This window comes from Blennius ocellaris (genome assembly GCF_963422515.1).
Source record: "Blennius ocellaris genome assembly, chromosome: 14".
Taxonomy (NCBI): Eukaryota; Metazoa; Chordata; class Actinopteri; order Blenniiformes; family Blenniidae; genus Blennius; species Blennius ocellaris.
The window spans coordinates 13,371,727-13,385,470 of NC_137663.1; the positions used below are offsets into that span (position 1 = coordinate 13,371,727).

The 13,744-nt window shown below is 42.1% G+C and overlaps 2 protein-coding genes across 2 annotated transcripts in view; both read left to right on the plus strand.

Annotated features, from left to right (window-relative positions):
- frem2a (FRAS1 related extracellular matrix 2a) overlaps positions 1 to 4,168 on the plus strand; it is a gene marked incomplete at its 3' end in the record, with an annotated part of 56,033 nt that extends 51,865 nt beyond the window's left edge. The window contains exons 17-24 of the mRNA XM_080508570.1: positions 1,162 to 1,354; positions 1,446 to 1,571; positions 1,699 to 1,826; positions 1,950 to 2,084; positions 2,203 to 2,329; positions 2,984 to 3,171; positions 3,280 to 3,426; positions 3,620 to 4,168. Of these exons, the coding sequence (XP_080364696.1) occupies positions 1,162 to 1,354; positions 1,446 to 1,571; positions 1,699 to 1,826; positions 1,950 to 2,084; positions 2,203 to 2,329; positions 2,984 to 3,171; positions 3,280 to 3,426; positions 3,620 to 4,168 (1,593 nt within the window). The remainder of the gene's footprint in view (positions 1 to 1,161; positions 1,355 to 1,445; positions 1,572 to 1,698; positions 1,827 to 1,949; positions 2,085 to 2,202; positions 2,330 to 2,983; positions 3,172 to 3,279; positions 3,427 to 3,619) is intronic.
- Positions 4,169 to 7,682: 3,514 nt separating this feature from the next.
- On the plus strand, positions 7,683 to 13,104 carry trim47 (tripartite motif containing 47; the record flags this gene model as incomplete). The annotated part of the gene is made up of 8 exons (XM_080509478.1): positions 7,683 to 7,865; positions 9,237 to 9,448; positions 9,760 to 9,805; positions 10,176 to 10,271; positions 10,370 to 10,594; positions 10,862 to 10,884; positions 10,973 to 11,094; positions 11,208 to 13,104. The coding sequence occupies 8 exons, from the start codon at positions 7,683 to 7,685 to the stop codon at positions 11,735 to 11,737; spliced, it is 1,437 nt and encodes a 478-aa protein (XP_080365604.1). The 3' UTR covers positions 11,738 to 13,104.
- Between the last annotated feature and the right edge of the window lie 640 nt (positions 13,105 to 13,744).

Genomic DNA, 13,744 nt, shown 5'->3' on the forward strand with positions numbered 1-13,744 from the left:
AGTTGTTAAAGTAAAATTATAGCTTTGTAATACCCCAGGGCTGATGTACTTTGTTTCTCTCGTAGCAGCCGTTTAATTTCTCATTTCAATCATGATTCAGCAATTTCAGAGCTTAGCCTACTGAGACTTCATAGGCAGTGGAGTAGACAGAGAGACTGTCTCTGCAACAGTATCATACCAGAGTCCTAATGCTATGATGGTTTTGTGTTAAAAGGCTGTTTTTTTGTTTTGTTTAGTTTTTTAATGACTCGAATAGTTGTTGGTACAAACAAAAACATATAGGCAATCACCAATATTATTCATATTTGTTTACATTTAAAATATACTCTGAATTGTTTTTCCCGGTTAATTATTCCACTCAATATTCGCATTTGGTGAATAAGCATGCACCCAGACTCATTTTCAATTGATGTCAATCTGAGATTTCAATCATTTTCAAGACGAACTGTGGAGCTAATGTCTTTGTCGTGAGTGTTGGAGCACGGTTGGTGTGCAGAGACATCTAGTGGTGGTCTATGTTGAATTGCATGTTAATGAGACCACTTTTCATTAAGGAATTTGGAGTATAGTATCCTAATTTAACAAAATAGTTTTCACATTTTCACTCACCAAACGTAAATCAGCGATCCTATTGTTTTCAAATGTAGTGGCAGGTTTATTTTTGTTTGTTTTTTGTTTGTTTGTTTCGGATGTAGCAATCACTTTATTAATGATTTACATGACTCAACTGAATTTTATAAGCAGGGAAAACATTTGTGGGGGGGAAAAAAACAATATAATAGCAGTTCAAGCCCACATCACTGCCCACTGTGGTTCTCTGTATACAGCACAGGACGACTCTTCTGCATCTTTGACAACACTGAGTAGGTGTGAAAAGTTCAGACACCTTGTGGAGGAGAACACCTTGTTGATCTGTTACATCTTTTCTCCACTTATTATAGCCGAGCGACCCACAATCACCTTTAAATACAAAAGGGTAGCACAGCAGTGTTTATTCGAGCTGAGGATCTCTTTGGTATAGCTTCAATCTCTTCTAAATTATTTTTACTCTATTAGTCAAAGGTTTTAGTAAAGCTGAACGTACGTTCAAGAAATGTTGTCATCATTTAAATGCACATGGTTAAAACACAGATTCCTCTGTCTCACTGCTGCTTCTTGCAGGTCCTGAACCTGGTCCAGTCCTACGTGACCCTCCGTGTTCCTCTTTATGTGTCATATGTGTTCCACTCCCCCGTGGGCACCGGCGGCTGGCAGCACTTTGATCTGCAGTCTGAGCTTCGCCTCACTTTTGTATATGATACAGCCATCCTCTGGAAGGAAGGCATCGGCAGCCCTCCACAGGCAGAGCTACAGGGTGAGTTTGTAAAGACGGACAGTTAAAGTTTGTGCATCTGGACGGACTGGGTGAGAAAGAGAAATGTGTGGTTCTTCTGTGTTTCTTCCAGGTTCATTGTACCCGACAAGCATGCGCATCAATGATCAGGGGCGTTTGGTGGTCAACTTCCGGACGAGGGCTCATTTCAGGGGTCTGTTTGTGGAGTCTCACTCTGCAGGCAGGATAAAACAAGCTGGTAAGTACAATAGATTGAAAAATGTCCCCAATCCTAAAGATGCATATTTGATTTTAGTTGGGGGTTTTTTTTTCTTCCATTATTCTTCACAATAACTTGCTTTGGTTTTTTTCTCAAAATTGCCCAGCATCCTCTAAGTCATCCATGGTGATGTGTGTGGACCACCCTGGTCTGACGTTTAACCTCACCTTAGTGAGGAGCGAGCCCACATACAACCAGCCGGTCCAGCAATGGACCTTCATCTCTGATTTTGCAGTAAGAACGCATGAAATTTGTTAGTGCCCCGGTGCGTGACCTCAAAGATAAATCTGGCTGCCTGGGCAGCTGTGAGCAGCAGATGCAGACTGACAATATTTGTATCTGTCTTGCTGAACATAGGTGAGGGACTATTCTGGGACTTACACAGTGAAACTGGTCCCCTGTACAACAGCACAGAATATGGAATACATCATTCCACCCGTCTGCAGCCCCAGAGAACCAGTCACGTTTGACCTTGACATCCGATTCCAGCAAGTAAGCATGTCTTTCTTTTGTATTAAAGATGGACAAGTAGCATGTTTTTTTTGTTAAATCTTCTCTATGTTGTCTGTTGTTGTGCAATCACTCTCTACCTACTTGTGTGCTTCTTTAGGTGAGCGACCCGGTTGCGGTGGAATTCAGTCTGAACACTCAGATGATCTTGCTGTCCAAAAGGAGTCTGTGGCTCTCTGATGGATCCATGGGTTTTGGTCAAGAGAGCGATGTAGCCTTTTCTGAGGGTAGGTATTAAAAAGGTCTAAAAAGTCATAGCATCTGTGATGTAAAAGGACTAAACCAGTAGCGGCAGGGTCTACAGGTGGTGACTGCTTTAACTCATTTCTGTGAGGATTGATTTTTTTTCCCATTTCTGGTAAATTATTCTGAAATCCCAACAATCTCCACTCATATTGGATTAAAAAAAAATACAAAGACTGCTACTTTTGCTTTAAATGTATAAAGACAGGTGAAGGTGAAGGCCACCAATCCAGTCGTACATTGCATGCATGTATGTTTTTCTTGACATACTATGCCACATCCATCACTGTCTACTTTCTAAAAGCCCTTCTATTGCAGGGCATTTAAAAGTGATGACATTTGAAAATTAATGAAAAGGCATTGAACTTTGAGCCTTACTGCTTTAAAAGCAAGCATGCTAGACAAACACCTGCAGCATTTCTTTTTTTTTAAAATGAAAATCATTTTTAAAAAAAATGCATTTAATGACTTATAGCTAATTCCGACTGAGAGGTCAGCATATGAATCTCAAAACGGTTTCATTTACTTCATTTGACTTTGAAGCTTACAAGTCACCGTTTCTCCGGGTGAAGATTTACAACAGGTATCAGCCGTCACAAATGCAATTTTACACTAAACGCCATCTCCATTTATTTCAGGTGACACGATATATGGCCGTGTCATGGTAGACCCTGTGCAGAACCTGGGCGATTCTTTCTTTTGCAGTATAGAGAAGGTTTTTCTTTGCACTGGGGCTGATGGATATGTACCCAAGTATAACCCCACTAAGTTTGAATTTGGCTGCCTGGCTGACTCCCCATCGCTTCTCTATAGATTCAAGATTCTTGTGAGTATATTTAACTTGTGATGTTGATTTTGCTTGCACGCAGCGATCTATAATGGTATTCCACTTTTACTAACCTTTTTTTTTCTTCTAATTTTAACATCTAACCAGGACAAGGCTCAACCAGAGACGCAAGCACGCATATTTGGCGATGTGAATTTTAATGCCGTGCTGGCAGCAGATGACCCATCAGCTTTGTCTCTTGTGAGACAACCAGGGTCTGACGGCTTTAGACTGGATTCTACAGCCATGTTCCAGGTAACAAATGCAATATTGTTTGTTTTTGCCAACTCATAATCAATATTTGAGAGTCAACAATTACATTTGCAACCACATTGTCCTCAAGTGTAAAAGTAAAAGTAAAAAAAAAAAAAAACTCGAGAAAGATCACTTTACATGTTCCGAAGACATAAAGCAATTCTGAAATATTCTTATTTTGTGTTCAATTTAGGTTGCTATCGGAAGAGAATGGTACATCCATACCATTTACACCGTGCGCTCAAAAGAAAATGCCAACAGAGGCATAGGAAAGCGTAGCCTAGACTATCACTCGTTCATTTCCACAAGCAACAAACTCCCCTCGACCCCATCGAACCACAGGGGCCATCTCTCGAGGAGGTCCACAGGCGATGAAGTCCCCAGAGTTGCTGAAGATATCGGAGTGGAAAACAACCGCGGCACCAACATTATGCACATCCACCTGGACCGCACGAAGCGCCGGGTGGGGGATTCAAATGAGCTGTTTGCTGATGGGCTGGAGCCCGGGGAGCTGAATGCAGTGGAAGAGGAGGAGGGTCTGGTGACTGTGGTGGGGGTGCTGATAGGCCTTCTGCTGACTGCCCTCATCATCGTCACCATTGTGCTGGTGCTGAGATCAAGACAGAAGGATGCGAAGGAAGGCTGGAGAGAGGGGGTGCAGGAGGTGGTGAAAGGGTCCATCAGCACAGAGCCCATGTTGGTGGTGAGGATGCAGGACTGCCAAAATAGCTCCGAGGTCTGAGTAATGTATGCATGGATGAAGAGATGGACAACTGACTGTATCTAGTATGTAGGGCTTTTATAGTTTGGGTTTTTTTTCTCTCTTTCTCTCTCTCTCTCTCTTTTTTTTTTTTTTACAAATGAGCATTCAATAACTTTTAGAAAAATTGAAAAATCAAGCTAGATCTTGCCTGTTAATGAGTGAAATTTCCACAATACTCATTGCATACCTTGATGACAGCAATGGTAAGAAGCGCAAGAGACCTGTCTGCTGTTTCTATTCATCATTCCAACTTGTGCTGCTGGTAGCATGTTATCTTCTTTCCCTCTTACTGGCTTTAGGGTGTTAAAGTGCCTGAAGCAGCTACAGTATATCCCTTCAGGACAGTCCCTGTTACCTAGTGAAGATCTTTCAAAAGCAGCTGCCAACAAGGCTAAGGGAAAGATTAACAGCTGCAAGAGCACCTCTAAGAAAAGGGACAGGATGATGTCAACTTAAGGAAACAGTTCAACTGTAATTGAACACATATATAATTGGCCTGCTCTACTATAAATGAAAAGTTCTTAAATTGTGTGAGTCATTCTGTTTCAATGTGTGTCTCGGAAGAGTATCGAAGATGTAAAACTGCACCATCAGTTCTCTCATATCTCCTTACCATGGCACCGGAAAATGTTTTATTGGAAAATTAAAGACCTTTTTTGATCTGATATAACCACAGCTTGTCTGTTTCACTCAAATCCTTTTTTTTGTCAGTATGGCTGCATTAATATTCATTCTGGAATGAATGGCACCTTTAAGCCTACACTTCTTCTGTGGAATTTTGTTGCTGGAAAAGTGGTTCAGGATTACACAATGTGTTACCGAAAATGCAAAACCAAGATGACACACCTTGTTCCTTATTTGACAACTTTCAACATCAGACTCCAAGAGACAAATACCACTGCTGGCAAAATGTATGTTTAATTAATCACTGTATACTTTTGTTCTTTAACAATTTTTTTTTAATGTTGTTGGCCTTATGATGAGGAATGTTTCATAAATGTATTAAGTATTTTGGTTGCTGCTGAGCTGTTCAGACTGGATTTTTTTTTCATTCTTTATTTTTTTGTTAGTTATTTACTAACCCAGTTATTTACTCTCGTATGTTTACAGCTCATCTCTGCTTCTGGTACCACCGTGCTCACGTCTGCTTCCTCGTGTGTTGTTGCGTCAATGTTTATCACTGTAATCACAGCATACTTATTGAGAACATGTCATTACGGTATGTTTCTTTTTTCTTTAATAGCACAGTTCAAGGTACATATGGAATAAAAACACTCATCTCAGGAGTAATTTCTTTTACAGAGAATGGGACTGTGTGTTGTAACACAATTTAATACAGCTGGCTGACAAGTCTTGACAGAGTCACTTTCAACTTCTATGTTACACTGCTAATAAGTGTGGTGCTGTGAACATGCAAATGCTGTATCCATATCCCCTCATTTGACCCCTCTTCTTCTCACATTATGTTCCTCAGAGCTTTTTTCACTTATGCTGTGCAGGATTTCAGTGTTCTGACTCATGTTTTCAAACAAACAATGCAAAGAAAATGTCTGCTTAAAGTTCAGTATGTCTCATTGATATCACATTTTTTTTTTTTTTTATGAGAAATGTCATTGTTCTGTTAATGTCATTGGTGGAATTTCTTGTTTACATGTATCGTTAAACCTGTGTCCAACTCCGTCATGGATATACAACATGCTGAGATCAGTGTTCCTAAATATTTGTCTTTTATGGTGTTGTTAGTCATCGTTGTGTAATTTATTTTCTAATATTCATCAGGGTGAGCTGATGAGCTGATTATGAGCCGGAAATCAGCTTTGGTGTGAATCAGTGGGGGTTGTAAGGCTTTATTCAAATAGCGGCCGCTGAAACCCAGCTATGTTTTTTGTTTTTTTTGCCCTGATGAATTTGAAAATAACACCATATCTGACATTAAATGCACTTTTTGAGTTACATCCCTCACATGTCAATACAAGCTATGCAATGTAATGTATACCCCACAGCCAATTCTTCTCATGTATGTGACAACTTTCGCACAAACAATCAAACTTGATATTCACTTTGTGTCTTTCTATGAATGGGTTTTTATGTATATGTATTTAAGAATAAATATTGTTTACTGGTCTTTCTCTGGTAGGTTATTGATGATTTAATCAAGGTGTTTTTGTGCATATAGACTGGAGTGGTCGATTCCAGTCAAACTTTAAAACTTAATTATCCCTAAGAATTTACACTGGGCAATTACACTACTGTCAGTGAAAACAACAACAACAAAGACTTGTCAATATTTGATGAATTGTTGTATCGACAAGCTTTGCATTGCAAACTTAGAAAACGTAATCCTAAGCTGTGCAAACATTTTCACTCTGATTGCAGATGACTGACAAACTTCTGTATTCCAATGGTTACCTAGTACATGATCTCTAAAACATCATGTGTCAGGGCTGCATAGTGGTGTAGTAGTTAAAATTCTCATCTTATATGCAGGTTATCCCTAGATTGAGCCTGGTTGGCATCTTTCTTTGCCAAGTTGACATATTTTCCATATAGGTTGATTTATACCAGTTTTTTGTATTGTTTTATATTATAATTACACAAAATGTTGCTTATACCTGACATGCTTAAGCCTCCACATAGAAAACAGGAACTATTGTTCTATCCTTAAAAAGGATGTTTCGTGCCTTGCCTTTCCCCTGCTGATGTACATGACAGAAGAAGTCGGCCTTTTGTTCATAAGCACCTTTATTGTGTGCGTGTGTGTGTGTGTGTGTGTGTGTGTGTGTGTGTGTGTGTGTGTGTGTGTGTGTGTGTGTGTGTGTGTGTGTGTGTGTGTGTGTGTGTGTGTGTGTGTGTGTGTGTGTGTGCGTGTGTGTGTGGGTGTGGGTGTGTGTGTGTGTGTTTGCATTTGAGTTAACTGCTGACTTTAAACTCGACTGTTGGTGTGCACATGAGGGTAGGTGAGCTGTCTGTATGTTTGCCTTGTGATAGACGGTGTGTGGTGTGTCCCGCTGCCTTGATTCATCACCAGCTGGGATGCGCTCCATACCTCCAGACCTCTGTGTTTTAGAGACAGCAGCATAAAAGAAAACACTTCCTGTGGATTCAATGCTAAATTAATCCGTGAAATTCAAAAAGTGCAAAGGGAGCATGCATTTGCCATGAGGAAAACATGGATGTTGGGAACTACAGAAAACTCAAATGTGGTGAAGTGCAGGTGAAATGAGTCTTATCGCCGAAATAATATTTAGAGGACAAAGGTTTAAAATTATGTTTTGTTTTTGTTTTTTACATTTTTAAGAATAAAGAGAGAGAGAGAGAGAGAGAGAGAGAGAGAGAGAGAGAGAGAGCGAGAGCGAGAGAGGCGCTCTGTGATTGGCTGACACGCGCAGCGTGGCCACTGAAAGCCCCCCCTCCTCCTCGCCCCCTCTTCTCCCTTCACTTCCTGCATTGTGACTCCGTGTTGTTGCTGCGGTGCTGCTGCAAGGCTTCAGTTATGGCGACCGCCGGAGCAGCTGTGGACGACTGGAGGGAAGACCTAACGTGCGCCATCTGTTTGGATTTCTTCAAGGACCCCGTTGTGCTGAAATGCGGCCACAGCTTTTGTCGGTACTGCATCTGCATGCACTGGGATGAAAATGGCGGAGACTTCGGGTATCAGTGTCCTCAGTGTCGAGCCGTAAGTTTGTACTCACTGCCGCGTGTACGATGTTTTGATTTTTTTGAAGCTATACAAGTGTGCCGACACTGCTGTAGCACAGGCTGTTTTTTTTTTTTTTTAATGTGGTTGTTAGTTTTAAAACAAAACGCTTCATTGGAAAAAAAAAGAAGCGACTTGCGCAGTTTTATTTAGTGACCACAGTCGCCATGGCCGCTAACTGGCTCCAGCTAGCCGTTGCTAATGTTTACAGAGAAGTTGGTCTACGGTTGCTACCGGCATTAACCGGGTTTGGCGTTTGAGCAATTGAAATGGTCCCTTAAATTGACCGTGAATTCTGACAGTCGGATGAGTTTTGCTTCTTCCCTCCAATGCATCCCACTCGGCCTCACCTGGGCCTCCAGCCTTGGGGATTCTACGCCAGGCGGGATTCAGCCAGCTGCAGGTTTACCTGAATAGATGGTCATCCTTTTGTCCCTTTTTGGTTCGACACGTGTTAACAGAGCGGTCTGTAGGTAAAGATCCATGTTCCATGTGCCGAGGACTTGCGACTTGTCCCTCCCACACACACGCACACCTCCGCCCAAGAAGAAAATAAAAAGCAGAACTTGTTTTTCTGCACATTCCTGCTCACCTCATAAATCAGTGTTGAACTACATTATCTACATGGAAGAAGTTATCAGTGAGTGTTTGTTTCAACAACAGCATCACATACAAAATCTTTACCAACGAAAATAATTCATGTAGTTTTATTTAAAATGAGGCAACGAAGTCTACAAATGTTTGATGTTTTGTTCTTCCTTCTCCACCATGCTGCATTCCTGTAACGGGCTGACCCCCCCCCCCCCCCCCAACCCAACCCCCAGGCCATTCTCTGAAAACATTAGTATTGCTTTTCAAACAATGGAAACCTTTTACCTGTAGAATCTGGCACATTGAATCTCTATGTAGGAAAAGATAAATTGCATGGGCTTTTAAGCTTAGCTGGTTTTTGCATTTCAAGCATGTGACTCCGCCCAGCCCTGACTTGCTTGACTCTTGGTTCAACTTGTGATATCACCGGGTACCTCAAGGTGTTGCAGGGCTGATCACAAAGTAGTGCAGTCGTTTTCAGCTCGCGTGGCGATAGTCAAAAAGTGCTTGAATGGTTTAGGGTCAGCGAACGCTGCCGTTTCTTGTCATCCATTTCTTATACTGGTTTGTGGGCATTTTCTGTTTTATCCTTCTGCTGGAGTGATGCTATTTTGCGCCAGTGAAAAGGAGAGCCAGTATTTGCCATCCTCCTTCGAATTTCCATTTTGTTTCACACTGCACACAAACTGTTACTATCACTTTGTCTGGCCACATGCACATTTGTTCTTCTTTTTCACTTGTTCTCTCTTGTTCTCTTAGGTGTTTAACAAGAGGACTCTCACTAAAAACTACCTGGTGCAGAGCCTGGTGGCCAAACTGGACGATATGGAGCGGCTTGCATCCTGTCGTACGCAGTCGAAACCGCTGAAAGTCGACGGGAAATGTGACCAACATGGCGAGGAGCTGAAGCTGTACTGCCAGACTGACAAGACGCCCATCTGCGTGGTCTGCAGGGAATCTCGAGCTCACAGGTTGGTTGGTTGCTTTGTGGGGGCATCATGGCATGGATATAGTTTAATTCTCTGAATATTTTTTTTTTCCCTAAATATCTTTATTTTTACACTTGGATATTTTAGTATCAAGACAGTCACACTGTACTTTTCCCTTTGGCTTATCTCATGTCCTTCACATTTTTGTAACAGTGCATGGTGTCTTCTAAATCCCAACAAGCTGCTATTTGATTTTGTGTCGTCACTTTGTCAAAAGCATCGTCAAAAATACATTTCTATAAACTTCCAAAGGTTGGCTCGTGTCTATAACGGTGATAAATTACTTGTTTCAGACATCATGAGGTGGCACCAATTCCAGAAGTCGTGAATGAGATGAAGGTAGGTGTCCGTACAGTTTGATCTTTGTGTATGTGTGGTTGATGGATCAGGGGCTTCATTTATAAAGGTTGCTTATGCACAAAACCGGCCCTGAAAGATGCCTATGCCACTTCCCACACAAATTTTGCGATCCAAAAAAGTAAACATTGTCACTTTGAATCTTGTGCATGCACATTTTGGAGACGGGCCATGAGGGTTTTGTTTTGGGGTCCAGCGGTGTGCTTGGGTACGCCATTTTCTGCTTTTGGGTGCACAGACATTATTCGGGATCCTACGCAATGTTTTATAAATGAGGCTTCAGATATCGTGACCTATAAATGTGCAGTGTTCAGTCTGATGCTTACCCGCCGTGTGTGTATATGTGTTACAGATGGAATTGAAACTGAGACTGATGGAGCTCAACTGGCAAAAATCCAAATGTGGAAAAGTCAAAATGGCCGACGAGCGCACAAAAAATGACGTCAAGGCATGGAATTAACGATCGAAACATCAAATATTACAATTGTCAGCAGAAACTTGGGTTTTGTTTAATTTAAACTCTTATTGAATGTTTCCATCCTGTAGATGAGGAAGCAAAGGCTCAAGGACAAGATTGAAGCAGATGTTGGAGCCTTGGTCCAGTTCTTGCTCGACGAGAGAGACTCGCTGCTTGAGACCCTGGAAGCCGAGGAAGTGGCGACGTTGGCCCTGTTGGATGACAACTTGAAGACGGTGGAGATGGAGGCAGCAGCTGTAGACAAAGCTATCGCGGAAATCCACGGCCACATCAATGGGAAGAGCAGCTTCGAGGTCAGTTGAAAATTCCCGGTTGTCTAAAAAAACAAGCGTTGGAATTTCAGTCTGATAAGTATTAGACTAAGCATGGTGCACTGAATCTATTTTGTTTTCAAATGGAAGCGGATGGGTTCGTGTTGGAGTGCACTTTAATTTCTATTGCTCACCATTGCTGTGAATCAGAGCTGTAACGCGTCACTACGTGTTTAAAAAAAGAATTGCATATGAACACTACGTGTGCACATTTCTCAAACACTAACATGGGTTTTTCTTCTTAAACAGAGTCTTGCAGAGACGTACAAAGAGTAAGTAGCTACCGATTCACATGTTATCTGATTTTTAATCCTATTTTAATTCCGCTAAGTGTAATTACCTTCTGTGTCTGTTCTGCAGAGCTATCCACTGTAAGCCTTTCAAATCTCTGGAGCCAGTTATTTGTTCGTCCGACACACCCGACTTCACGGAGCCCTTCCAGCTCATCATGTGGAAGAAGATGATGCACGTGCTGCACAACAGTGAGTTTTCATTCAAGAAGTAGCACACGTGAAGGGTTTATTCGGTCCTTCTTGATGGTCGGAGTCGCTGGATTGTTTGTGGTGTTGACGTTCTCTGTTCTCTGCCCCCGCAGTGCCCCAGAACCTCACCTTGGATCCAGAGACGGCTCATCCAAACTTGTTCATCTCAGACTTTGACACCAAAGTGGAGGAGAGCTGCGTTCGCCACCAGGAGCCCGACACGCCCGCCCGCTTCACCCGCTTCTGCGGCGTCCTCGCCACCGCTCAGTACGCCAGCGGGCAACACTACTGGGAGGTGGACGTGAGGGACAAAGGTGTGTGGTACCTGGGAGTCACCACGGAGGGCAGCAACAGAAAGGGCTTCGTCAGTCTGGCGCCGTCCTCGGGCTACTGGAGCCTGTGCCTGCAGGACCGGCTCTACGCCAACGGGGAGGACGGGCGCATCCCCGTCGCCGACTACTGGAACTCCCCTCGCGTCGGCGTGTTCCTCGACTACGACAACGGACGACTCAGCTTCTACGACGCCGTGACGATGAAGCGACTGTTCATCTTCGACACGTGCTTCGAGGAGCCGGTGTACCCTTTCTTCAGCCCCGGGAAGAACGACCCAGGCAGCCGGCTGCAGATATGCCACTATTACTAAGAGGTACGAAAGGGTGAAGAAAATCAGTCGAATCTCAAAACGAGCCGACGCTTATTAGAGTTCTTCGTTGGCGTGGCTCATTGACGTGACTGAAGTCATAGGGTGATGGTAATCCCTCGGCGCCGTGTCCTCTATACAAATGAACTGATACTTGTTGGTCTTACTGATGTTAGAAAATAAGAAATGAGGCGTCTCGTTACACGTCGATTTAGACACGCACTGTAGGCTCATGCCCCCAACAGCCGTAACCCGGGGTCTGGGGAGGTGCTGCGTCGGTACCACTGTCCGTGGGTTTGCAGATGTTCCGTTGCCAACCTCCCGTGCCAAACTATTGTACATTAGCTCACATTGGTTGTTGTACGGCCGGGCAAGGTCAGTGCTGTTGTGTTTTATTTTGGATATCACGGCATCTTTTCAGGCCGCGGCCTGAACCTTGAGGATCATGAGACAGAATTGATGGTCGTCGACGATCCAGACAGAAACCTCACTTTACCATCTTACACTGGAATTTCAGCTCTCAAACAAGGGTTGGACCTGAAATCAATTGCTTTGTTCCCTCAGCATTGGTAAATGTCGTTTTTAATCACGCCTTTTATTTTTATTTATTTTTTAGAGAAAACTTTTGCAAATTCCTGTTGATCGATCAGAGTTGTCTTGTTTTTAAACACTCTGGCCATTGTTCAGTGGAGATACTGGGGAAAGTTGAACATTTAATCATTCTGTGATTAGCAAATCAGGGGAAGGAGTCGTAAAGGTAAAATTGACAAACTACTAAATTTGTTCCGGTCAGTGGGTGTGTTTGGGTTTTAAATTGTTACCACTGCAGCTGTTTTTTGTCGTCACAGCTTTTGAACCTTGAATATTGAAGGAAAACTTTTCAGTTACAATGTTGGATGTTGCTTTTACCAATTAACTTTCGTTTATTTTCGGAGTTTTACCTGCTTATTGCTCCCCACTTTTTCTTTTCTTTTTTTTTTTTTTGTCTTTTTGGTTGTACTAATGTAATTTCTTTTTGTCATTGCCATGCCATTTTTTTTTACATACTTCGTTTTGATTTTATGTATAAAAAAAAAAAAAACTACAGTGAACTTTTATTTCCCTCCCTTAAGCTTATGTCCTTTTATTCTTTTGGCTGCAAGACTTCTGCATTGATAATAACTGTTTGAAAGGACCAAGGGCCGCAATGGAAAGACTTCAGCATGGTGACATTTCAGATATGTGGTTGGAACTGAATCTTTTAGCTTCGATAGTCTGTCACTCGTTGTATAAATGCTTTAATTGCACATGCATATAGAGTAAACTTAATGCTGGGTTACTTTCCGTGTACGCCCATTTTTTTTAGGCTGAATCATCTGTGTTAAATGTGCTTGTTGTTGCTCTGACTTCACGTTTACAATAAAGGAGGAAAGAAAAACTTGTTCCTTTTTTTTTTTTTTTTTTTTTTTCTAATTCGTTGATCCTCGTCATTTTCTTTAAATATCTCCTGAGAAAGAAAAAGACGCTGACTGGGATTATAACATCGAGAAAAGAAATCAAATCTGAAGAGGAGGAGGATCTCAGTTCAGTAAAATAAAGTTTGCAGACGCTCTTAATCATGACTGAATTGCAAAGGACGGATTCGATTTTGTTTCCCTGTAAAGTCGACAGCAAGAGTAAGTGAATTGTTTCAACTTTCTGAAGATTTATGCATTTTATTTACTGGCAGTTTAAATGATTTGCACAAAATCCTTCATGATCTGTTTCCTTGCACGACGTTGGAACCAACTTTTGTTTTACAAAATATCTCCAGTCTGTATTGAAATTGTGTCCTTTTTCATGTAAATCAATTTCCTTGTCCTGAATATTACAGGACTCCGGTTCGAGGCTGCTACAAGACACGAGGCTTTTAAAGAGCCGTTGCTTCCCGTTTTCTCAGCCTCATGTTCATTCCTATTCTGGTCCAACATCCTGATTCAACCTTGGGAGACAGCTTGGTGTTGCTGATTCACTTTTCATTCTACAAGAACA